Source organism: Pygocentrus nattereri, chromosome 29 (genome assembly GCF_015220715.1).
Source record: "Pygocentrus nattereri isolate fPygNat1 chromosome 29, fPygNat1.pri, whole genome shotgun sequence".
NCBI lineage: Eukaryota > Metazoa > Chordata > Actinopteri > Characiformes > Serrasalmidae > Pygocentrus > Pygocentrus nattereri.
Genome location: NC_051239.1, coordinates 437501 through 462500, shown reverse-complemented (window position 1 = coordinate 462500; position 25000 = coordinate 437501). Strand labels below are relative to the sequence as shown.

General features: G+C 41.5%; 1 protein-coding gene across 1 annotated transcript in view; it reads left to right on the top strand.

The window, feature by feature from the left end:
- Positions 1–25000, top strand: part of LOC108410878 (dematin-like) — an 81016-nt gene that overhangs the window by 26020 nt on the left and 29996 nt on the right. Inside the window, exons 2-3 of the mRNA XM_037535984.1 lie at positions 11983–12034; positions 22503–22556. Of these exons, the coding sequence (XP_037391881.1) occupies positions 22542–22556 (15 nt within the window). The 5' untranslated portion in view covers positions 11983–12034; positions 22503–22541. The remainder of the gene's footprint in view (positions 1–11982; positions 12035–22502; positions 22557–25000) is intronic.

Here is a 25000-nt window from a genome sequence, read left to right as displayed (position 1 = left end):
CACTTTCAGCCCGAGTAGCTGCAGCGTCAGATTAAAGCCATTCATTTCCCTCTGTATTACACACAAGCAATAACTTAACATAGAGGAAAAAAAACAGTGTAATTGCATGTATTGGTTTCCCCGGCGGGAGTTCAGAGCTGCCTTCAAAAGGCTTTTCCATTCACTAATGTGACCAACTGGTCCACTGTATTGATTCCTGGATGACTGGGGAATAACGATGCTGTGCAGTGCTGTCTTTACACTGTCAGTATACTGACCGTTCTGAATGGTCATGGTGCTCCAGCTGTATCTGTTCCACATTATTTACGATGTATTTAGGAAGTCTGACTAACGAAGTTTTTACGAAGATTCTGACGTTCCCCAGTGTTTTTCTTATCTGGGGTTTGTTCTTAGGCAAGAACCGAATCTACACACTCAAGAGCTCAAAGGTGAGAACAGATCTGCGCTTTGAGAACTTTGAGACTTTTTCTCAGGAACTTAGGACTTTTTCTTTCTCAAGAACACATTTAGGAACAAATCGCTACTGCCGGAATAAAAAACCTTGTATCTCCATTTTTGTTGTTTTCCAGTTTTTTGCATAATTTGAAAACACCTTTCGTCCTTTATGTTGTGATTAGAATTATGATTGATTAGAAATATGTCTGGTTCCATTGACTTACATTGACTTTTTCCTTCTCCTGTAAACAGCATTTTGTTCCGAAAACAGCGAAATGTATTAAAATGTTGGTGAATGATGCCCAGTGCGCATTACTGAGGACCACTCAGTTCAGTTCCAATCAGGGGTGGACGATATATTTCTTCATTATTGTGATAGATTTTTTATGATGTTTTTTCCTAAATATGTGATGGATGTCATTGGTATGTCTTGAGCACCGAACAACTGCATGGATCATAATAAAGAACCATTCAGGCCAGTTATAGAAAGCCTGTAAACAACATCAACAACAGCAACAACAATAACAACAACTGGTGTACATTAACTGCCTTTTAACAAGTGGCTAATTAGATTAGACATCATTTATTTACACCAGATTTCTCCTCCCAATCTTTTTTAAACAGTTTTATTTTTGCTAATGTTCAACATAAAATCGTACGGAGAGTTTTTCATCTATCTCTCTTTTTTCCAAAGCTCAGAAAAATGGACTGTATTGTGTCGTCTTGGTGCATCGTGATTTATTTTGCTTACTTTATCTTATGGATTGTTTGGCTTTGCACGCAGGCCATCCTCCACATCCCTCTCCGTTCAGTAAATCCAGTTTTTGACTGACTTCAATTCCATTTCAAATCTGTGTCATTTGGGGCTCAGAGCAGCTTACACACTAACCAGCTTTCTGCCCCCAGTGGCCGCCCAAAGGGGGGGTCACTGCGGCTCCCTGTCCATCTTCAAAAGCAGTGGTGCGGACTGTGTAGGGATTAGACGAGTGTAGAACGCGATTTTGCAGAAATGTATTTTAATTTCTGGGCCTGTACAGGTAACCAACTCTAATACTCAATACTTACTTTAATGGAAGTCAGTGGAACCAGATTTTTTAGAGGTCATTTTGGGCCGTTTCTTTTGATCCATTCTTCATGAAATTTATACACAATGTAAAGGGCAGCTGGCACTTTTAAATGATGTCAACAATGTCAACAACTGAAAAATACACACAACAACAGGCAACAGGAACTCAAATAACCAACCAAAATCTCTGAGGAACGTTTCCAACACCTTGTTGAAAGTCACGAAGAATTAAAGCAGTTCTGAAGGCAAAAGGGGGTCCAGCCTTTTACTAGCAAGGGGTACCTAATAAAGTGGCCTGTGAGTGTATATGCCATCAATTAGCATAAGGCAAAACTTATCAACTCAACACGGTTTCAGGAGAGTGTTTTTTGGGCTGTGTGGACACAAATCTGATCTTTCATATGTGGTCCCAAATCGGATACGTATCCGATTCGTGGCCCTGTGAGCTTAATGTTGATGCTCAGATCAGAATTCCGGTGCTTTTTCAGCTTTTTCTGCTCGTTAGTTTGTGCTGATGATGCAGTGATTCAGTCACGTGACGTTACTGAGCAGGAGGAGCTCATGAGGCTCATTTCAGGCCGGTTCCTCACATTAATGACAGATTTGAGTCACTGACCTAAACGAGTGTGAACCTTTGAGTCAGAGAGACCGGATTTGAGCAGCGAGGCTTGTAGTGTGATCGTAACCAGTTATGGGCCGACGTCGTATTAAACCCTATGGATTAAGAATGGGATGGCACTCAAGTTCATATGCGTGAGAAGCCAGACGAGCGAATACTTGTAGCAATATAGAGGACGTTCCAGTGAGGAGTCCATAAAACGACAGCTGTCAGTGAGCCAATCGCTGTGGGGGAGCAGTTTGAGTCACTGCTCCCCCTACTGGACAAACCTTATAGTATTAAAATGATGGCAATAAAATGTGAAAAAAAGGAAACGTCTGTGTTTTGAAAGGGCAGAATGACGTCATTGTGTAGTGTGACCACTTTCCTAAAGAAATGTTTGTCTTATAAAATAAAAGCTCAGTGTTAAAAGTCCTTAAAAGGAACATGGAATACATTTGTTTGTACCAGTGTGCATGTAAAATAAAAGCATCAGCTTTTGTACAGGATCGCCAAGCGCACAGCCATTTAGTGTCACTGTTATTTTCTGATTTGACTGTACACAACAAAATCCCAATATTTATGGCCACGATTAAAGCAATAGACACGTCCACTGTGTGTGGGAGGAGCTTCTGAGGCTGAGATCAGACGTTTCCAAACTTTTTGTGCTGTATATCTGAGACTGCAGTGCTCATTTTATGGCTGTGTTTCGCGTCGCTGCGTCGAGGTGGACTGCAGAGGCCTCCTTCGCCATAGTAACGGCTGTGTGATGTTATGTAAGACAGCGAGAGGAGTGTGAGGGTTTCTCAGATGCACAACGCTGTAAGATGCGCTGGGATATTTTTAGGGCTCAGCTCCTCTCTTTCGCCTGGTGACGTGGGAAACATGCAGGAGAGCAGATTCACCTTCCACATACCAGCTTCTTCTGCTGTGAGTGTGTTACGTAATCTGAGAATGAAGATGCCCACAGTTCCCCATCAGTTCCTCATCAGCAGTACTGTGTTCTGAAATCTGCGTCGCCCACGTTCGACCTCCGCGACATCAGTTGACTCTTAGTTATCAGTGATGGGGACACATGCATCATGTGTGGACCTAAGAGGTCTTACAGTACATCAGTTTGTGTTTGTTCATTACACAGAAAAAACAAGTATGTTCAGAACAGTAACTTTACAGTAAAAGGCAAAAACATTCTTAATTAATTAATTAATCAGTGGTCAGGACCCCCATGGACCCTCACAGAGCAGGTACTGTTTGGGTGGTGGGTCATTCTCAGCACTGCAGTACCACTGACGTGGTGGTGGTGTGTTAGTGTGTGTTGTGCTGGTCTGAGTGGATCAGACACAGCAGTGCTGCTGGAGTTTTTAAGCACCTCAGTGTCGCTGCTGGACTGGGAATAGTCCACCAACCAAAAATATCTAGCCAGCAGCGTCCAGTGGGCAGCGTCCTGTGACCACTGATGAAGGACCAATGATCCACCACCCAAACAGTACCTGCTCTGTGAGGGTCCATGGGGGTCCTGACCACCGAAGAACAGAGTATCAGAGACTCCTGATGGATGTAATTTCATGTATCGATTGTTTCAAGCTATTTTGGAGCATTTCTATTGGTCCATTCATCATGAAAATTCCATACAACATAAAAGACAACTGCCTTCAAACGGTGTAGCGCGTTTTAATATCGTCCCTGTCCAAAGAAAAATGAGACATCGGTCAGTCTTATCGGTCTTATCGCTCAGTTTGCCCCCTTGCTTAATGGTTGGCAAGGTGTTCTTTTCATCAGATGCTGCTTGTGGCCAAAGAGTTCCAATTCGACTTAATCAGTCCACAACTCCAAAAGCGCTAAAAGGGTTCTGCTATCGTTACAATGTGAAGCTTGGAACAACAGAACCTTTTTTAGTGCTGTTTAGAGCTGTTTTCAAAAATGTGCTGTATAGAACCAAATATAACACATGCTCCATCAGCCTGAGGAACCACTTCACCATGCAAAGAACCAGTTGAGGGTGTGGATGGCTCATTGTTCTAAATAGAACCATTGTATTTACTACAGAAACCTTTTAGAACCATTTTTTAAGAGTGTACGAACACAATCAGTCAAATTGTTATCAGCACTGAGCGCTGAGTGATGGTTACATAGAAAAACTGGTTAGTCCTCTGATTACTAAGTGGAAACTGATGATCAGGAGAACCGAGTGCTGTGTTGGAGGCGTGTTTCAGCTCTCGGAGCGAACCTCTCTGTGCACACAGAGCCACGGCTCGGTTCTCCAGCAGCTGCAGAAGCTATAAATAATCTTGGCGAAAGGCGGAACTGAACAAAGGCGGTTTCTTCGCTCTGAGTGGAGACTCAGGGACGCTGTAAGCCTGAGAAATGACAGACAGTGTGTGTTATCTAACCCTTTGAACACTGCATGGCCTTATGGATACATAAACAACAGCATGACTACACCGGTCAGGCCTAACGTTCTGACCACCTCCTCGTTTCTCCGCTCACTGTCCACTTTATCAGCTCCACTGACCGTATAGCTGCTCTCTGTAGTTCTACAGTTACAGACTGTAGTCCATCTGTTTCTCTGATACTCTGTTACCCTGTTCTTCAGTGGTCAGGACCCCCATGGACCCTCACAGAGCAGGTACTGTTTGGGTGGTGGGTCATTCTCAGCACTGCAGTAACACTGACGTGGTGGTGTGTTAGTGTGTGTTGTGCTGGTACGAGTGGATCTGAACTGACCTGCATTCAGTGTAATGTTATTCAGCAGACATGTCCCCTCAGCATGACGACGTTTCCTTCATTCCTCCGAGTTGCACAAACATTTTTCCTTTGATCATCGTCATCTGAGACGCCATCAGAACTGAAGAGAAGTTGTTTTTTCATTCAAGCTTCTGGTGTGATGAGGACTTTCCCCCAGAAATGTCAAAGTGCCTATGAGCTGATTAGCTCACCAGCCGATCAGCATTAATTAAGAGTAATACCACTAATAGTAATACCAGTAATACCACAGTAATACCACTACCAGTAGTAGTAATGCCAGTGAATCAGCGGTCAGTAGTAGTAATGCCAGTGAATCAGCGGTCAGTAGTAGTAATGCCAGTGAATCAGCGGTCAGTAGTAGTAATTCCAGTGAATCAGCGGTCAGTAGTAGTAATGCCAGTGAATCAGCGGTCAGTAGTAGTAATGCCAGTGAATCAGCGTCAGTAGTAGTAATGCCAGTGAATCAGCGGTCAGTAGTAGTAATGCAGTGAATCAGCGGTCAGTAGTAGTAATGCCAGTGAATCAGCGGTCAGTAGTAGTAATGCCAGTGAATCAGCGGTCAGTAGTAGTATTCCAGTGAATCAGGCGGTCAGTAGTAGTAATTCCAGTGAATCAGCGGTCATAGTAGTAATGCCAGTGAATCAGCGGTCAGTAGTAGTATGCCAGTGAATCAGCGGTCAGTAGTAGTAATTCCAGTGAATCAGCGGTCAGTAGTAGTAATGCCAGTGAATCAGCGGTCAGTAGTAGTAATGCCAGTGAATCAGCGGTCAGTAGTAGTAATGCCAGTGAATCAGCGGTCAGTAGTAGTAATTCCAGTGAATCAGCGGTCAGTAGTAGTAATGCCAGTGAAATCAGCGGTCAGTAGTAGTAATTCCAGTGAATCAGCGGTCAGTAGTAGTAATGCCAGTGAATCAGCGGTCAGTAGTAGTAATTCCAGTGAATCAGCGGTCAGTAGTAGTAATTCCAGTGAAATCAAGGCGGTCAGTAGTAGTAATGCCAGTGAAATCAGCGGTCAGTAGTAGTAATTCCAGTGAATCAGCGGTCAGTAGTAGTAATGCCAGTGAATCAGCGGTCAGTAGTAGTAATTCCAGTGAATCAGCGGTCAGTAGTAGTAATGCCAGTGAATCAGCGGTCAGTAGTAGTAATGGCCAGTGAATCAGCGGTCAGTAGTAGTAATTCCAGTGAATCAGCGGTCAGTAGTAGTAATGCCAGTGAATCAGCGGTCAGTAGTAGTAATTCCAGTGAATCAGCGGTCAGTAGTAGTAATGCCAGTGAATCAGCGGTCAGTAGTAGTAATTCCAGTGAATCAGCGGTCAGTAGTAGTAATGCCAGTGAATCAGCGGTCAGTAGTAGTAATGCCAGTGAATCAGCGGTCAGTAGTAGTAATTCCAGTGAATCAGCGGTCAGTAGTAGTAATGCCAGTGAATCAGCGGTCAGTAGTAGTAATTCCAGTGAATCAGCGGTCAGTAGTAGTAATTCCAGTGAATCAGCGGTCAGTAGTAGTAATGCCAGTGAATCAGCGGTCAGTAGTAGTAATGCCAGTGAATCAGCGGTCAGTAGTAGTAATTCCAGTGAATCAGCGGTCAGTAGTAGTAATGCCAGTGAATCAGCGGTCAGTAGTAGTAATTCCAGTGAATCAGCGGTCAGTAGTAGTAATGCCAGTGAATCAGCGGTCAGTAGTAGTAATGCCAGTGAATCAGCGGTCAGTAGTAGTAATTCCAGTGAATCAGCGGTCAGTAGTAGTAATGCCAGTGAATCAGCGGTCAGTAGTAGTAATGCCAGTGAATCAGCGGTCAGTAGTAGTAATTCCAGTGAATCAGCGGTCAGTAGTAGTAATGCCAGTGAATCAGCGGTCAGTAGTAGTAATTCCAGTGAATCAGCGGTCAGTAGTAGTAATTCCAGTGAATCAGCGGTCAGTAGTAGTAATGCCAGTGAATCAGCGGTCAGTAGTAGTAATTCCAGTGAATCAGCGGTCAGTAGTAGTAATGCCAGTGAATCAGCGGTCAGTAGTAGTAATTCCAGTGAATCAGCGGTCAGTAGTAGTAATGCCAGTGAATCAGCGGTCAGTAGTAGTAATTCCAGTGAATCAGCGGTCAGTAGTAGTAATGCCAGTGAATCAGCGGTCAGTAGTAGTAATGCCAGTGAATCAGCGGTCAGTAGTAGTAATTCCAGTGAATCAGCGGTCAGTAGTAGTAATGCCAGTGAATCAGCGGTCAGTAGTAGTAATGCCAGTGAATCAGCGGTCAGTAGTAGTAATGCCAGTGAATCAGCGGTCAGTAGTAGTAATGCCAGTGAATCAGCGGTCAGTAGTAGTAATGCCAGTGAATCAGCGGTCAGTAGTAGTAATTCCAGTGAATCAGCGGTCAGTAGTAGTAATGCCAGTGAATCAGCGGTCAGTAGTAGTAATTCCAGTGAATCAGCGGTCAGTAGTAGTAATGCCAGTGAATCAGCGGTCAGTAGTAGTAATGCCAGTGAATCAGCGGTCAGTAGTAGTAATTCCAGTGAATCAGCGGTCAGTAGTAGTAATTCCAGTGAATCAGCGGTCAGTAGTAGTAATGCCAGTGAATCAGCGGTCAGTAGTAGTAATTCCAGTGAATCAGCGGTCAGTAGTAGTAATTCCAGTGAATCAGCGGTCAGTAGTAGTAATTCCAGTGAATCAGCGGTCAGTAGTAGTAATGCCAGTGAATCAGCGGTCAGTAGTAGTAATTCCAGTGAATCAGCGGTCAGTAGTAGTAATGCCAGTGAATCAGCGGTCAGTAGTAGTAATGCCAGTGAATCAGCGGTCAGTAGTAGTAATTCCAGTGAATCAGCGGTCAGTAGTAGTAATGCCAGTGAATCAGCGGTCAGTAGTAGTAATTCCAGTGAATCAGCGGTCAGTAGTAGTAATGCCAGTGAATCAGCGGTCAGTAGTAGTAATTCCAGTGAATCAGCGGTCAGTAGTAGTAATGCCAGTGAATCAGCGGTCAGTAGTAGTAATTCCAGTGAATCAGCGGTCAGTAGTAGTAATGCCAGTGAATCAGCGGTCAGTAGTAGTAATTCCAGTGAATCAGCGGTCAGTAGTAGTAATGCCAGTGAATCAGCGGTCAGTAGTAGTAATTCCAGTGAATCAGCGGTCAGTAGTAGTAATTCCAGTGAATCAGCGGTCAGTAGTAGTAATGCCAGTGAATCAGCGGTCAGTAGTAGTAATTCCAGTGAATCAGCGGTCAGTAGTAGTAATGCCAGTGAATCAGCGGTCAGTAGTAGTAATTCCAGTGAATCAGCGGTCAGTAGTAGTAATGCCAGTGAATCAGCGGTCAGTAGTAGTAATTCCAGTGAATCAGCGGTCAGTAGTAGTAATGCCAGTGAATCAGCGGTCAGTAGTAGTAATGCCAGTGAATCAGCGGTCAGTAGTAGTAATTCCAGTGAATCAGCGGTCAGTAGTAGTAATTCCAGTGAATCAGCGGTCAGTAGTAGTAATTCCAGTGAATCAGCGGTCAGTAGTAGTAATGCCAGTGAATCAGCGGTCAGTAGTAGTAATGCCAGTGAATCAGCGGTCAGTAGTAGTAATTCCAGTGAATCAGCGGTCAGTAGTAGTAATGCCAGTGAATCAGCGGTCAGTAGTAGTAATTCCAGTGAATCAGCGGTCAGTAGTAGTAATGCCAGTGAATCAGCGGTCAGTAGTAGTAATTCCAGTGAATCAGCGGTCAGTAGTAGTAATGCCAGTGAATCAGCGGTCAGTAGTAGTAATTCCAGTGAATCAGCGGTCAGTAGTAGTAATGCCAGTGAATCAGCGGTCAGTAGTAGTAATGCCAGTGAATCAGCGGTCAGTAGTAGTAATTACAGTGAATCAGCGGTCAGTAGTAGTAATGCCAGTGAATCAGCGGTCAGTAGTAGTAATTCCAGTGAATCAGCGGTCAGTAGTAGTAATGCCAGTGAATCAGCGGTCAGTAGTAGTAATTCCAGTGAATCAGCGGTCAGTAGTAGTAATGCCAGTGAATCAGCGGTCAGTAGTAGTAATGCCAGTGAATCAGCGGTCAGTAGTAGTAATTCCAGTGAATCAGCGGTCAGTAGTAGTAATGCCAGTGAATCAGCGGTCAGTAGTAGTAATTCCAGTGAATCAGCGGTCAGTAGTAGTAATGCCAGTGAATCAGCGGTCAGTAGTAGTAATTCCAGTGAATCAGCGGTCAGTAGTAGTAATGCCAGTGAATCAGCGGTCAGTAGTAGTAATGCCAGTGAATCAGCGGTCAGTAGTAGTAATTCCAGTGAATCAGCGGTCAGTAGTAGTAATTCCAGTGAATCAGCGGTCAGTAGTAGTAATGCCAGTGAATCAGCGGTCAGTAGTAGTAATGCCAGTGAATCAGCGGTCAGGTGAGCTTCCGTTGGTTTTCTAATGCATCCTTTGACTTTCCAGTATCAGCGGAAGGTTCTGCACCAAAGGTTGTAAAACATGTTTGTTTTCGTTTTTGGCCGTTTAGCTCCACACACGTCCGTTCATTGAGGCCTTCTGGTGTGTTGCACTCATATTATTGATAAAACAAGAGAAACAGGAAGTGGCCAGCCTCTTCTTATACTGCCTCTGGAGGCACTGAATTTGCCCTAAATGAAAAGTTCCCCAGTAAAATTATGAACGTTACTGCTCAGCGTTGACACATGCCAGTGTAACTGTCTTCATGAGTTAGCTCGTACCTAATTTGGCCACTTAGTGAATTCAAACATGAGAGGTATTTGGGGGGAAATGCATGTAGGGCAAATTTTTCCAGCAGGTTTCCAGAGAGCACGATTTAAGAACGATTTCTGAGCCCGTTCATTTTTTTCCATAGACTCAAACCCAGGACCATCGCTAATGCTAATGGAGATCTCCAAAATGCTGAAATGTCCTCAGAGGCCTGGTTCTAGTCATTAGATCATACCCTTTCTCAGCCCTACAGTCAAATATCTGAGTCTTACTCAACAGTGGAGACAGCAGGCCTCAGGGGAGAACTGAACGCAGGGTCAGAGGCCACACAGACATTAATAATTCAAGAGGCCGAGATAGATCACAGCGCCGATCAATAAACACATTTAGGCTCTTTCCTCACGTCCTACCAGATCACATTTGGCTCTACAGCTTCATTTGTGTTGGTGCACATAGAGACCCCACAGTAGGCTAACACTGACTTTAAGGCCCAACACAGTATGTAGTATATGTAGCATATAAACAACACATTTCAGAAGAACTAATCTATGGCTCATTTTGGATTCATTATTTTTGTGACTTCAGAAAAAACACACTGTATTTACATACATCCATGTGCATCCCACTCACACTGAAGTTATAAGGAGTGATATGACATGGAGTGCTTTTTGAATGAAGCACAATTCAGGCTGACCAATCAGAACTGAGGTCATTTACAACCTTAATTCTGAAAAAATAATAATAAATGTAAATAAAAAATAAGATTTGCAAATCTCATAGACCCATATTTTATTCACAGTAGAACATAGAACACATGTCAGATGTTGAAAGTGAGACATTTTACCATTTCATGAATAATATTAGCTCATTTCGAACTTTGCTGGGAGGTCTTTAGCCCGGAGGGTGCAGCATCCATGATTTCCAAAAAGAATTTCCAACTTTGATTTGCTGGACCACAGGACACTTTTCCACTTCGCCTAGCTTGGGCCCAGAGAAGGTGGCAGTGTTTCTGGATACAGCTTATATGTGGTGTCTCCTTTGTTTGACGCAGCTTTCACTTGCATTTGTGGATTGCACTGTGAAGTATGTTTACAGACAGTGATTTCTAGGACTGCTCCTGAGCCCATGCAGCGATTTCCAGTACAGAATCAGGCCTGTTTTGAATGCAGTGCTGCCTGAGAGCCCGACGATCACGAGCATCCAGTATTGATTGTTGGCCTTGTTGTACCTTATGTACAGAAATTTCTCCAATGTTTTGATGATATTATGTACTCTAGCAGGCGGGAAGTCCAAAATCTTTGAGTTTTACATTTAGGAACATTTTTTCTGAAATTGTTTCATAATTTTCAGATGCAGTTTTTCACAGATTGGTGAACCTCCGCCCATCTTTGCTTCTGACAGACTCTGCCTCCCTTAAACGCTCTGTTTATGCCCAGTCATGTGGTTTGGTTGGTTTTTTTATTAGTACCACTTACTTTTCCCACCTTTTGTTGCCCCTGTCCCAACTTTTTTGAGATTTGTTGCTGCCATCAAGCGCTAAACGAGTTAATGTTTTACATGACATGGTAAAATGTCTCACTTTCAGCATCTGATATGTGTTCTATGTTCTTTTGTCATTAAAATATGGGTCTGTGAGAATTTCAATTCATTGCATTCTGTTTTTATTTACATTTTGCACAGCATCCCAACTTTTCTGGAATTGGGGTGGTACATGCATACTTAAAGTACATTTGTGGCATTTGGCTGACGCTCTTATCCAGAGCGACTTACAATTATTTCTTTATTTTTTTTACACAGGGAGGCGAAGGTGGTGTTAAGAGTCTTTCCCAAGGACTCTTATTGGTATAGTGTAGGGCGCTTAGCCACGTGGGGATTGAACCCCAGTCTACAGTGTAAAAGGCAGAGGTGTTACCCACTACACTAACCAACCAATACGTAACAGTAACAGAGTGATGGAACAAACAGCCTGTTTAATCATGAGGGGCGAAGAGGAAATAATAAATAGGCATATTAAGATAAATCATGGTACACAGGCACTATATAAAAAGCATACAAGTGGGGGGGTGCCATTTCCTCTTGCTTGTGGTTGTAGCAGTGTATCTTGCATAATTAACACTATTATATTAACTCTAATGTCATGGAATAACTCTAATGTAAAGCCCAAATTTGGTGTGTTAGCTCTAATACAGTCGTGGGCTGGAGGTTAAGGAACTGGCCCTGTGACCGGAAGGTTGCCGGTTCGATCCCCTGAGCTAACAGTCCATGACTGAAGTGCCCTTGAGAAAGACGCCTAACCCCCGGTTGCTCTCCAGGCGCCGTGGATAGGGCTGCCCACTGCTCCGGGCAAGTGTGTGTGCTCACTAGTGCATGCATGTGGTGTTTCGCTGCATGGATGGGTTAAATGCAGAGGTCTAATTTCACAGTGTGCAAAACTCAGTGACAAATGGTTCTGAATTCTAATGAACTTCTCTGTCTGGTTTTCAGGCCTTTGAGTCGACCGTTTTCATCACGGAGATGAACCTCCTCGCTGACTGAGGTGAGAACTCCGCTTTCTTCTTCCCATCTCCGTGTTTATCTTTAGGAACATTAATAAAAATGCACACATTCACACAGTGAGCCAATCAGCTAAATAACATTAGCATTGCTGGACTGAGTTCCTCAAGCCTGAACCCACTTCATTAGCTTCAGACAAGCTACTTAGCTAGCGCTGCAGCGTACAGTCTCTGGGCAACTGCATTAGCTGCAGCTAACCTTAAAGGTACTTAGCTTCATCGGTTACACAGTTTATAATGTAAATGTGCTGATGTGCACTACATTTCCAAAAGTATTCGTTCGTCCGGCTTCACACGCATATGAACCTGAGTGAGATCCCATTCTTAATCCATAGGGTTTAATATGATGTCGGCCCACCCTTTGCAGCTATAACAGCTTCAGCTCTTCTGGGAAGGCTTTCCACAAGGGTTAGGAGTGTTTATGGGAATTTTTGACCGTTCTTCCAGAAGCGCATTTGTGAGGTCAGACACTGATGTTGGACGAGAAGGCCTGGCTCACAGTCTCCGCTCTAATTCATCCCAAAGGAGTTCTATGGGGTTGAGGTCAGGACTCTGTGCAGGCCAGTCAAGTTCTTCAACACTAAACTGGCTCATCCACGTCTTTATGGACCTGCTTTGTGCACTGGTGTGCAGTCATGTTGGAGCAGGAAGGGGCCGTCCCCAAACTGTTCCCACAAAGTTGGGAGCGTGAAATTGTCCAAAATCTCTTGGTGCTGAAGCTTTAAGAGTTCCTTTCACTGGAACTAAGGGGCCGAGCCCAACTCCTGAAAAACACCTCCACACCATGATCCCCCCTCCACCAAACTTTACACTCAGCACAATGCAGTCAGACAAGTACCGTCTCCTGGCAACTGGCAAACCCAGACTCGTCCATCGGATTCCCAGATGGAGAAGCGTGATTGGTCACTCCAGAGAACTCGTCTCCACTGCTCTAGAGTCCAGTGGCGGCGCTTTACTCCACTGCATTCCACGCTTTGCATTGCGCTTGGTGATGTAAGGCTTGGATGCAGCTGCTCGGCCATGGAAACCCATTCCATGAAGCTCTCTACGCTGTTCTTGAGCTGATCTGAAGGCCACATGAAGTTTGGAGGTCTGTAGTGATGGACTCTGCAGAAAGTCGGTGACCTCTGCGCACTATGCCCCTCAGCATCCGCTGACCGCTCTGTCATTTTACGTGGCCGACCACTTCGTGGCTGAGTTGCTGTCGTTCCCAATCGCTTCCACTTTGTTATAATCCCACTGACAGTGGACTGTGGAATATTTAGTAGTGAGGAAATTTCACGACTGGACTTGCTGCACAGGTGGCGTCCGATCACGGCACCACGCTGGAGTTCACTGAGCTCCTGAGAGCGACCCATTCTTTCACTAATGTCTGTAGAAGCAGTCTGCAGGCCTAGGGGCTCGGCTTTATACACCTGTGGCCATGGAAGTGACCGGAACACCTGAACTCAGTGATTTGAAAGGGTGACTGAATACTTTTGGAAATACAGTGTAGCTAAATGTAAGCTGGTTAGGTAGCTAATCGTTGTTTTTTTTTGCTCAGTCATGCTTTGAATGTCTGAAGGTGTTGTTTGTTAGCCAGCAAGCAAAAGCCACATACAGTTTTGTTTTAATAAACCAGGCCAAATGACATTTTTAATGAAAATGAAAATAAATGAATAAATCCAGGGAAACAAACTAAATGTGGCATTTTTTCTGCACATTTTAGTGCAAAGAGTGTTTTTTTCCAAGGCTCAGCATAGAGAAAATAAAAGGTTAGGGTTAGCTAACATATAAAATGTTCCTTAGTTTTTGCACAGGCCACATTTTATGTTTTATTTTATCCCAATATGTTGAATTCAACAAATAAACAGTAACTGGGCCATAAAATGTGCAGAGTTGTGTTCTGTGTAGAAGATGCTTTAACTTATTTGCACTTAACTCTTAAAAAAAAAGATGGTTCTTCAGTGGCTCTTACGTAACGACAATGGTTCTAGGCATAACCAAGAACACTCCAAGAACTGTTTTGTGCTTGAATGGTTCTTTGCATGGTGAAATGGTTCTTCATATTGATGCTGTTTTTGAAAATATTTCTGTATAGAGCCAAAAAGGGTTTTTCTGTTGTGAAAAGCTTGACTTGGTAACAATAGCAGAAACCTTTTTGTTGCATTATAGAACCATATAGAGGACATTATCCCTCAGCCTGAAGATCCACCTCACCAGGCAAAGAACCATTTAAGCATGCAGACCAAATAAAATTCAGTAATGTCCAGTTAGAGAAAATTTTCTCAAGCGAAGGTCCAGACTGTCATAATGTCTAACCTGCATCACGACTCAGTGCCATATACTGTTTACTGAAGTAGCCGAGTAGGAATATCAGCATCTTATACAGTCGACAGCTGAATATCAGATCAAATAAAGTCCAGTTCGGTCAGATTTCACCAACATTTACTGAACATCAGATCAAATAAAGTCCAGTTCGGTCAGATTTCAACAACATTTACTGAACATCAGATCAAATAAAGTCCAGTTCGGTCAGATTTCACCAACATTTACTGAACATCAGATCAAATAAAGTCCAGTTTGGTCAGATTTCACCACCATTTACTGAACATCAGATCAAATAAAGTCCAGTTCGGTCAGATTTCAACAACATTTACTGAACATCAGATCAAATAAAGTCCAGTTCGGTCAGATTTCACCAACATTTACTGACCATCAGATCAAATAAAGTCCAGTTTGGTCAGATTTCACCACCATTTACTGAACATCAGATCAAATAAAGTCCAGTTCGGTCGGATTTCAACAACATTTACTGAACATCAGATCAAATAAAGTCCAGTTCGGTCAGATTTCAACACCATTTACTGAACATCAGATCAAATAAAGTCCAGTTCGGTCAGATTTCACCAACATTTACTGAACATCAGATCAAATAAAGTCCAGTTCGGTCAGATTTCACCAACATTTACTGAACATCAGATCAAATAAAGTCCAGTTCGGTCGGATTTCAACAACATTTACTGAACATCAGATCAAATAAAGTCCAGTTCGGTCAGATTTCAACAACATTTACTGAACATCAGATCAAATAAAGTCCAGTTCTGTCAGATTTCAACAACATTTACTGAACATCAGATCAAATAAAGTCCAGTTCGGTCAGATTTCAACAACATTTACTGAACATCAGATCAAATAAAGTCCAGTTCGGTCAGATTTCACCAACATTTACTGAACATCAGATCAAATAAAGTCCAGTTCGGTCAGATTTCAACAACATTTACTGAACATCAGATCAAATAAAGTCCAGTTCGGTCAGATTTCAACAACATTTACTGAACATCAGATCAAATAAAGTCCAGTTCGGTCAGATTTCAACAACATTTACTGAACATCAGATCAAATAAAGTCCAGTTCGGTCAGATTTCAACAACATTTACTGAACATCAGATCAAATAAAGTCCAGTTCGGTCAGATTTCAACAACATTTACTGAACATCAGATCAAATAAAGTCCAGTTCGGTCAGATTTCAACAACATTTACTGAACATCAGATCAAATAAAGTCCAGTTCGGTCAGATTTCAACAACATTTACTGAACATCAGATCAAATAAAGTCCAGTTCTGTCAGATTTCAACAACATTTACTGAACATCAGATCAAATAAAGTCCAGTTCGGTCAGATTTCAACAACATTTACTGAACATCAGATCAAATAAAGTCCAGTTCGGTCAGATTTCAACAACATTTACTGAACATCAGATCAAATAAAGTCCAGTTCGGTCAGATTTCACCAACATTTACTGAACATCAGATCAAATAAAGTCCAGTTCGGTCAGATTTCAACAACATTTACTGAACATCAGATCAAATAAAGTCCAGTTCGGTCAGATTTCACCAACATTTACTGAACATCAGATCAAATAAAGTCCAGTTCGGTCAGATTTCAACAACATTTACTGAACATCAGATCAAATAAAGTCCAGTTCGGTCAGATTTCACCAACATTTACTGAACATCAGATCAAATAAAGTCCAGTTTGGTCAGATTTCACCACCATTTACTGAACATCAGATCAAATAAAGTCCAGTTCGGTCAGATTTCAACAACATTTACTGAACATCAGATCAAATAAAGTCCAGTTCGGTCAGATTTCACCAACATTTACTGAACATCAGATCAAATAAAGTCCAGTTTGGTCAGATTTCACCACCATTTACTGAACATCAGATCAAATAAAGTCCAGTTCGGTCGGATTTCAACAACATTTACTGAACATCAGATCAAATAAAGTCCAGTTCGGTCAGATTTCAACACCATTTACTGAACATCAGATCAAATAAAGTCCAGTTCGGTCAGATTTCACCAACATTTACTGAACATCAGATCAAATAAAGTCCAGTTCGGTCAGATTTCACCAACATTTACTGAACATCAGATCAAATAAAGTCCAGTTCGGTCGGATTTCAACAACATTTACTGAACATCAGATCAAATAAAGTCCAGTTCGGTCAGATTTCAACAACATTTACTGAACATCAGATCAAATAAAGTCCAGTTCTGTCAGATTTCAACAACATTTACTGAACATCAGATCAAATAAAGTCCAGTTCGGTCAGATTTCAACAACATTTACTGAACATCAGATCAAATAAAGTCCAGTTCGGTCAGATTTCACCAACATTTACTGAACATCAGATCAAATAAAGTCCAGTTCGGTCAGATTTCACCAACATTTACTGAACATCAGATCAAATAAAGTCCAGTTCGGTCAGATTTCAACAACATTTACTGAACATCAGATCAAATAAAGTCCAGTTCGGTCAGATTTCAACAACATTTACTGAACATCAGATCAAATAAAGTCCAGTTCGGTCAGATTTCACCAACATTTACTGAACATCAGATCAAATAAAGTCCAGTTCGGTCAGATTTCAACAACATTTACTGAACATCAGATCAAATAAAGTCCAGTTCGGTCAGATTTCACCAACATTTACTGAACATCAGATCAAATAAAGTCCAGTTCGGTCAGATTTCAACAACATTTACTGAACATCAGATCAAATAAAGTCCAGTTCTGTCAGATTTCAACAACATTTACTGAACATCAGATCAAATAAAGTCCAGTTCGGTCAGATTTCAACAACATTTACTGAACATCAGATCAAATAAAGTCCAGTTCGGTCAGATTTCAACAACATTTACTGAACATCAGATCAAATAAAGTCCAGTTCGGTCAGATTTCACCAACATTTACTGAACATCAGATCAAATAAAGTCCAGTTCGGTCAGATTTCAACAACATTTACTGAACATCAGATCAAATAAAGTCCAGTTCGGTCAGATTTCACCAACATTTACTGAACATCAGATCAAATAAAGTCCAGTTCGGTCAGATTTCAACAACATTTACTGAACATCAGATCAAATAAAGTCCAGTTCGGTCAGATTTCAACAACATTTACTGAACATCAGATCAAATAAAGTCCAGTTCGGTCAGATTTCAACAACATTTACTGAACATCAGATCAAATAAAGTCCAGTTCGGTCAGATTTCAACAACATTTACTGAACATCAGATCAAATAAAGTCCAGTTCGGTCAGATTTCAACAACATTTACTGAACATCAGATCAAATAAAGTCCAGTTCAGTCAGATTTCACCAACATTTACTGAACATCAGATCAAATAAAGTCCAGTTCGGTCAGATTTCACCAACATTTACTGAACATCAGATCAAGTGGCGTCACTTACTCATAGTCTCAGTGCTCATCGTGATCTACAGATCTGATTGGCTGAGTAGCATCACGTGTGATCATTACAATGCATGCGACTGGTCTGTGAGTCTCTGGATGCTAAAGCTACAGTAAAGGCTAGAAAAGCCACGCCTAGGACAGCGTCTGTGTCTGGACTTATACCGCGGCCCACCAATTAGTGATTCTTGGAGCATTCGTGGTCCCATATATAACCATTGTCTTTAGTAAAGAACCTTTGAAGAACCATACTTTTTAAAAATGAATATCAACCCAAACTTTTGTATGCAAGTGTACACGGCTGCTTTCCAAAGTGACCCTGTTGACGCGATTTGAGATAAGTTTGCAAAAGATGTTGCAAAATTTCCCTGAACCCTCAAGAGGATTAAACTAGCGTACAGTGAGGAAACATCTGGCCAGAGGGGAATTATGATGCACTCTGTCATCTGGGCCGCGTTACAGGCTGAAGAAACATAATAGAAGATAATAATAGAGGAATATGGCTGTGCTTAAAAAGGAAAGAACGATAGTGGTAATTACTCGACTCTAGTTCCTAATCTCAGGCCTAATCCTAATGTCCCTGATTTTGAGCCTTATCTGTGTTTACAGTGCAGCTGACACACTTCCTCTGAGTGACGCTTTGGAGAAGGAGTGATACAGACTGTAACATCACTCTCATCCCTCCACCTCTCTATCTCCCCATCCCCCATCTGCTCTCTTCATCCCTGTCTTCCTTTCATCATCATCCCTGCCCCCCTCTTTGCTCGCTCCTTCGTCGCTCTGCTTTCTTTTGCCCCATTTCTTCTGTACTTTTTTCTTTATCTTGTGCCCTCATGCTTAAATGGTTCTTTGCCTGGTGAAATGGTTCCTCAGATTGATGGAGAACGTGTTGAATATGGTTCTATATGGTACCACAGAGGGCTCTGCTATTATGCCAAGTTTGTAACAATGGAAGAACATTTTGGTGCTTTACAGAGCCATGTGTGACAAAGTTGTGTATAGAACCACATTCAACACATTCAACTGCACATTTCAAAAGATTGTTCTTTAAGGGTTCTTTAGTAAAGGCAGTGGTTCCATTTAGAACTGTCAGATCTATACAGATAGATGCTTTGCAGGGTGAAATGGTTCCTCAGACTGATGGAGAATGTGTTGTATATGGTTCTTCAGACTGATGCAGAATGTGTTGTATATGGTTCTTCAGACTTATGGAGAATGTGTTGTATATGGTTCTTCAGACTGATGGAGAATGTGTTGTATATGGTTCTTCAGACTGATGCAGAATGTGTTGTATATGGTTCTTCAGACTTATGGAGAATGTGTTGTATATGGTTCTTCAGACTGATGGAGAATGTGTTGTATATGGTTCTCCAGACTGATGAAGAATGTGTTGTATATGGTTCTTCAGACTGATGGAGAATGTGTTGTATATGGTTCTTCAGACTGATGGAGAATGTGTTGTATATGGTACTTCAGACTTATGGAGTATGTGTTGTGTGTGGTTCTTCAGACTTATGGAGTATGTGTTGTGTATGGTTTTTATAGCACCAAAAAGGGTGTTTCTATTGTAACAATGTCAATAGGACATTTTTGGTGCTTTATAGAACCATATACAATAAGGTTCTATTTAGAGCCATATACAACACATTTTCCATCAATCTGAAAAAGAATTTCACCATGCAACAAAAACGTTTCAATAGCGCTATAACCCTTACTAAAGAACCCTTAAACCAGCATCTTTTAGGTGTGTAGTTGCTAAGCGTGCTAATACATGGTTGCTATGATATTCCAAGTGGTTGGTAGGATGTTGCTAGGTCATTACTATGACATGCCATGTGTTTGCCAGGGTGTTGCTACATAGCAGCTGTGATATTTACATTTACATTTATGGCATTTGGCTGACGCTCTTATCCAGAGCAACTTACAATTTGATCATCAAGGTGGTGTTAGGTGTCTTGCCCAGGGACTCTTATTGGTATAGTGTAGGGTGTTTACCCAGGTGGGTAGAAGGCAGAGGTTTTAACCACTACACTATCCCAACCACAGGTGGGATATTCCATGTGGTTGCTGGGGTGCTACTACATGGTTGCTATAATATTCCAGGTGGTTGCTAGGGTGTTTTCAAATGTAGTAGCTGTGGTATTCCAGGTGGTTGCTAGGGTGTTGCTAGGTCATTGCTATGACATGCCATGTGGTTTCCAGGGTATTGCTACGTAGTAGCTATGGCATTCCTTGTGGTTGCTGGGGCGCTAATACATGGTTGCTGTAATATGTCCAGTGGTTGCTAGGGTGTTTTTAGGCCGTTGCTGTGGTATCCCAGATGGTTGCTAAAGAGTTTTCCTACGTAGTAGCTGTGGTATTGCATGTGATTAATAGAGTGCTACTACATGGTTCCTATAATAGTCCAGGTGGTTGCTAGGGTGTTTTTAGGTGGTTGCTGTGGTATCCCAAGATGGTTGCTAGGGTGTTGCTATGTAGTAGTTGTGGTATTTCATGTGGTTGCTACTACATGGTTGCTTTAACATTCCAGTTGGTCGCTGCGATGTTGCTAGTTCGTTGCTATGACATGCTATGCGGTTGCCAGGGTGCTGCTATGTAGTAGCTATGGTTTTCCATGTTGTTGCTGGGGTGCTACTACATGGTTGCTATGATAGTCCACGTGGTTGCTAGGATGTTGCTAGGTCGTTGCTATGGCATGCCATGCGGTTGCCAGGGTGCTGCCAGCGTATTTATTTAGCCCACACAGTGTGAGCTCCAGGTTTAAAAACAGACCACTAAAAATCAGCCGTCAGCCTGTTTGGCTGTAAAGTATCTAATAAAACTCATGATCTGTGCACGTCTGAGAAAACCAGTCTCCCGCTCCTTTCACTGCAGCTCTCACTCCACCCATCCTCTCCATTTTTCTTCTTTCTCTCTCACCCCCTCTCAGTCTCGGCATCAGCCTCCAGCCCCCTGTAAACGGGGTCAGTCTGAACCCAGTTGTGCGTGTCAGAGAGGGTCTGTAGCTCTAGTTCTCCAGTCGTACGGAGAGAATCTGATGGGTTCTGTTTCTGAAATTCAACCTGAAATCAAAACGGACCTCCTTTGTCTTGTTAGTTCACATCGCTGGGCATATTAAGCACAAATGGTCATATATTAACTAAGAGAGTAAACTCATTTCCCGTGATCTTCCATCAGAACGTAATGATTCCAGCTGCACCTCTGAAACAGCTTCTTTGATTAAAGCCCGATTCAGACAGGATTAAATGTATGAGGTCCCGGGTTCATTTCCTGCATTTTAAAGAAAGAGAATGTTTACATGACTCCTCTAGTGTTTACAATGTCCTTTGACCCATTTCAGAGCTTATTCTTCATGCAGATGTGTGCAGAGGTTTGGGCCCTCCAGTCACATTACATTACGTTTCATTCATTTTCAGTGTATATAGTCATTTTCAGCTGAGGATGCAAAAAACAGGGCATGCAAATATAGTTTATTTGCTGAATTGAACGACCCATCCATCCATCTTCTAAGCCACTTCTCCCATAGGGCCGCGGGGGGGGGGTGCTGGAGCCTATCCCAGTGGATACACCCAGGATACACCCTGGACAGGTCGCCAGTCCATCGCAGTGAATTGAACTTACTGGGGGAAAATAAATTAAGCTAAATCTGGCCTGTATGAAAGTTATGGCACATTTTATGTATCATTAATTTTCATTTTAATGTAACACATTCATTTTCACAGTATAATTAGAAGTTTTGCCCTAAAATTACCAGAGTAATTTAAGAAAAATGGCCATATTTAAGTATATTCACTTAGAGAACACATATCTTCAAAAGCAAAAAATGGCATCTGGGCAAGTGAAATGATGTCAGAGGTTCTTGTTTTAGAAATCTGATGGCGTGGCTGAAAATCACTTAAAACAGCTACTAATGTATGTAAGGAAGTTACATAACCTTATAATAAGGCTATAAGAATATTGAAATAAACCAGAAATATTAGATTTCGATTATATTAGACTACATTAAGATCATTTCACTTGCCGCGATGCCGTTTAACCTACAGCTGTGATCACGGCCTCCAGAACACCTCTGATAATAACGCAGACATCCAGTGAAGCTGACGTGTTTTAATCCATTTACACTGATGCATTCTGGCTCCAGCTTTGGGGGCCTCTGGGGGGGGGGTCTATGAATTTGTGTGTGTGCCCAAAGTAGCTTACAGTGAGCAAACATCTGGAGCATATGGCGAGGATTAGCACGCCAACCCTAACAGACTAGTACTGCCCCCCCCTCCGCTACTGACGACGTTATCTGTGCTTCACTGATCTCGACCTCATGGTCACTTACAGCGATGTTTACACTCCGGTGAGTGTTAAAAGCCCCCGCTTTGGGGGCTTCTCTCCGGCTCTGGAGAACGAGGAGGGTTTCAAAAGAGTACAAAAGCTCCCAGACCTTTCCAGCCAAGCCTTTTTTGAGGCCCTGTGCTACAAAAGCTAGAAAAGCCCCCATAGACACACCATTATGGAGCTCACCAGCTCTGTACTCATGGTTTTTAGTCCAAAGGAGTAAATAAAAGTGGCTACACCTACAGACGGACGTTGTTATAGCAACTGGAAATCAGTGTGGCCTACACTCAGCCGCTATCGCAGATATGCCCCGTGATCTGTATCTGGGTGCGTTTATGTAAGTTCTCCTCTCACAGATGGATCTGTTCTGTCTCTTTCTCTCATTCCTCAGCGTGACGTCATCCAGGGAAACCTCTTTTTGTCATCCCGAATGATGATGCAGAAGGTAACGACCTTTCTCTGAGCCGTTTCACGAAGCTTTGGCGTAAGACGCTTAGAATTCTTGATGAAATTGAGGGTTTGCTACTGAATCTACTTCATATATAAGAATATTCAAACGGTCACTGCAAGAAAATGTGTCTTAGTAGGTCAGTACATGTCATTTTTCACATTTTGAGGGGACTGTAAGAATATTTTAGAAATATTTAAGTCATTTCTAGACATTTTTCACTCTTTGCTACGTGTATTAAGTAGTTATATCGATATGTTGGCAGATAATGTTGCTGATTTCTGCCGACATGATGAGATAATTATTAAAAACTAGTAGGGACATGTAAAAATATTGCTAAATCATTTCAAAATGAGAAATGTTCCATTATTAGTCTTAGATTAGATTTTGGATGATTTTGCTTGCTGAACATAATTAGAACATAATTGATCGCAATACATTGCAATATTTCGTGCAGTTAAGTGCATTGAATCATGTCCTATTTGCTGAAATTTGACCCTGAAGAAAGATTCAGTTTAAAAAGCAGCGCATATTATTATGGTTTTCCTCAGAATTGATTTCTTTAATACTTGATAACAGTAGCATTACTTTCATCGTTTTCATGAACCTGAACACAAAGTGAACACAACCTTTCCAAATTGTGTCGACATCCAGTCAGAGCAGTGCCAACATTCTCCAGAGTGTATATATCATATATATCATATATACATATAGTGAGTGTATATATCATATATATCATATATACATATAGTGAGTGTATATATCATATATATCATATGTACATATAGTGAGTGTATATATCATATATATCATATATACATATAGTGAGTGTATATATCATATATATCATATGTACATATAGTGAGTGTATATATCATATATGTCAGGTACAGTCAGTGAGTGTATATATCATATATATCATATGTACATATAGTGAGTGTATATATCATATATATCATATATACATATAGTGAGTGTATATATCATATATATCATATGTACATATAGTGAGTGTATATATCATATATGTCAGGTACAGTCAGTGAGTGTATATATCATATATATCATATGTACATATAGTGAGTGTATATATCATATATGTCAGGTACAGTCAGTGAGTGTATATATCATATATATCATATGTACATATAGTGAGTGTATATATCATATATATCATATATACATATAGTGAGTGTATATATCATATATGTCAGGTACAGTCAGTGAGTGTATATATCATATATATCATATGTACATATAGTGAGTGTATATATCATATATATCATATGTACATATAGTGAGTGTATATATCATATATGTCAGGTACAGTCAGTGAGTGTATATATCATATATATCATATGTACATATAGTGAGTGTATATATCATATATATCATATGTACATATAGTGAGTGTATATATCATATATGTCAGGTACAGTCAGTGAGTGTATATATCATATATATCATATGTACATATAGTGAGTGTATATATCATATATGTCAGGTACAGTCAGTGAGTGTATGTTTCATATATATATATAGTTTTGATTCTTCCCTTGTTTCTAGACTCCACCCTTGATTGTAACCACCTGTGTTTGCCCCCTGTGTCTTGTTGTCCCTCGTCATCCCTGTTGTATTTAAGCCCTGTGTTTTCCCACGTTAGGCTGCTGGTCTTTGTATTGTGTTGTTTGATGTGTTGTATGGTGTTTGATCTTCCGGCCTCCGTTCATTTTTGTTATGCCTGTCCCTCCTGTTCTCCGCGTTGGCTCGTTGACCCTGGACTGTCTTGACCCTGAATATGGATTTGCCCCCAATAAATCTCAGTTATCTCCGCATATGTGTCCGCCTCAGGCCAAGAGCATATATATCATATACAGTCCATAAGTATATTATAAGTATCTTATATAACACATACAGATAATGAGTGTGTACATCATATATATATATATATATATATATATATATATATATATATATATATAAATGCTCGTGGGTTCTTGTTACATTGGAGGCTCTCAAAGGGAACTGGAAACATTTAACAACTGTTAGAAAACCGTTACTGGACCATTTAAGTTTGACCGAGAGGTTCAGTCACAGGTTTTATCAAAGTAACTATGGTTACGTTCACACTACAAGCCTCGCTGCTCAAATCCGATCTCTCTGACTCGAAGGTTCACACTCGTTTAGGTCAGTGACTCAAATCAGTGAGCTCCTCCTACTCACTGCATCATCAGCACAAACTAACGAGCAGAACGAGCTTCTCTGAGAAGATCATTAACTCTGATCAGCTCTCAGCTTCATTATTAGAGCCAGACGGAGGAGAAAAAGGTGAGATGAGCTGCTTTTCCACCGTTTACAGGCTTTAACGTCTGTTCGGTGCTGTTGCCATGGTAACGCTGAATGATAGCGCAGTGGAATATTACATGAAGTCCGATCTGAGC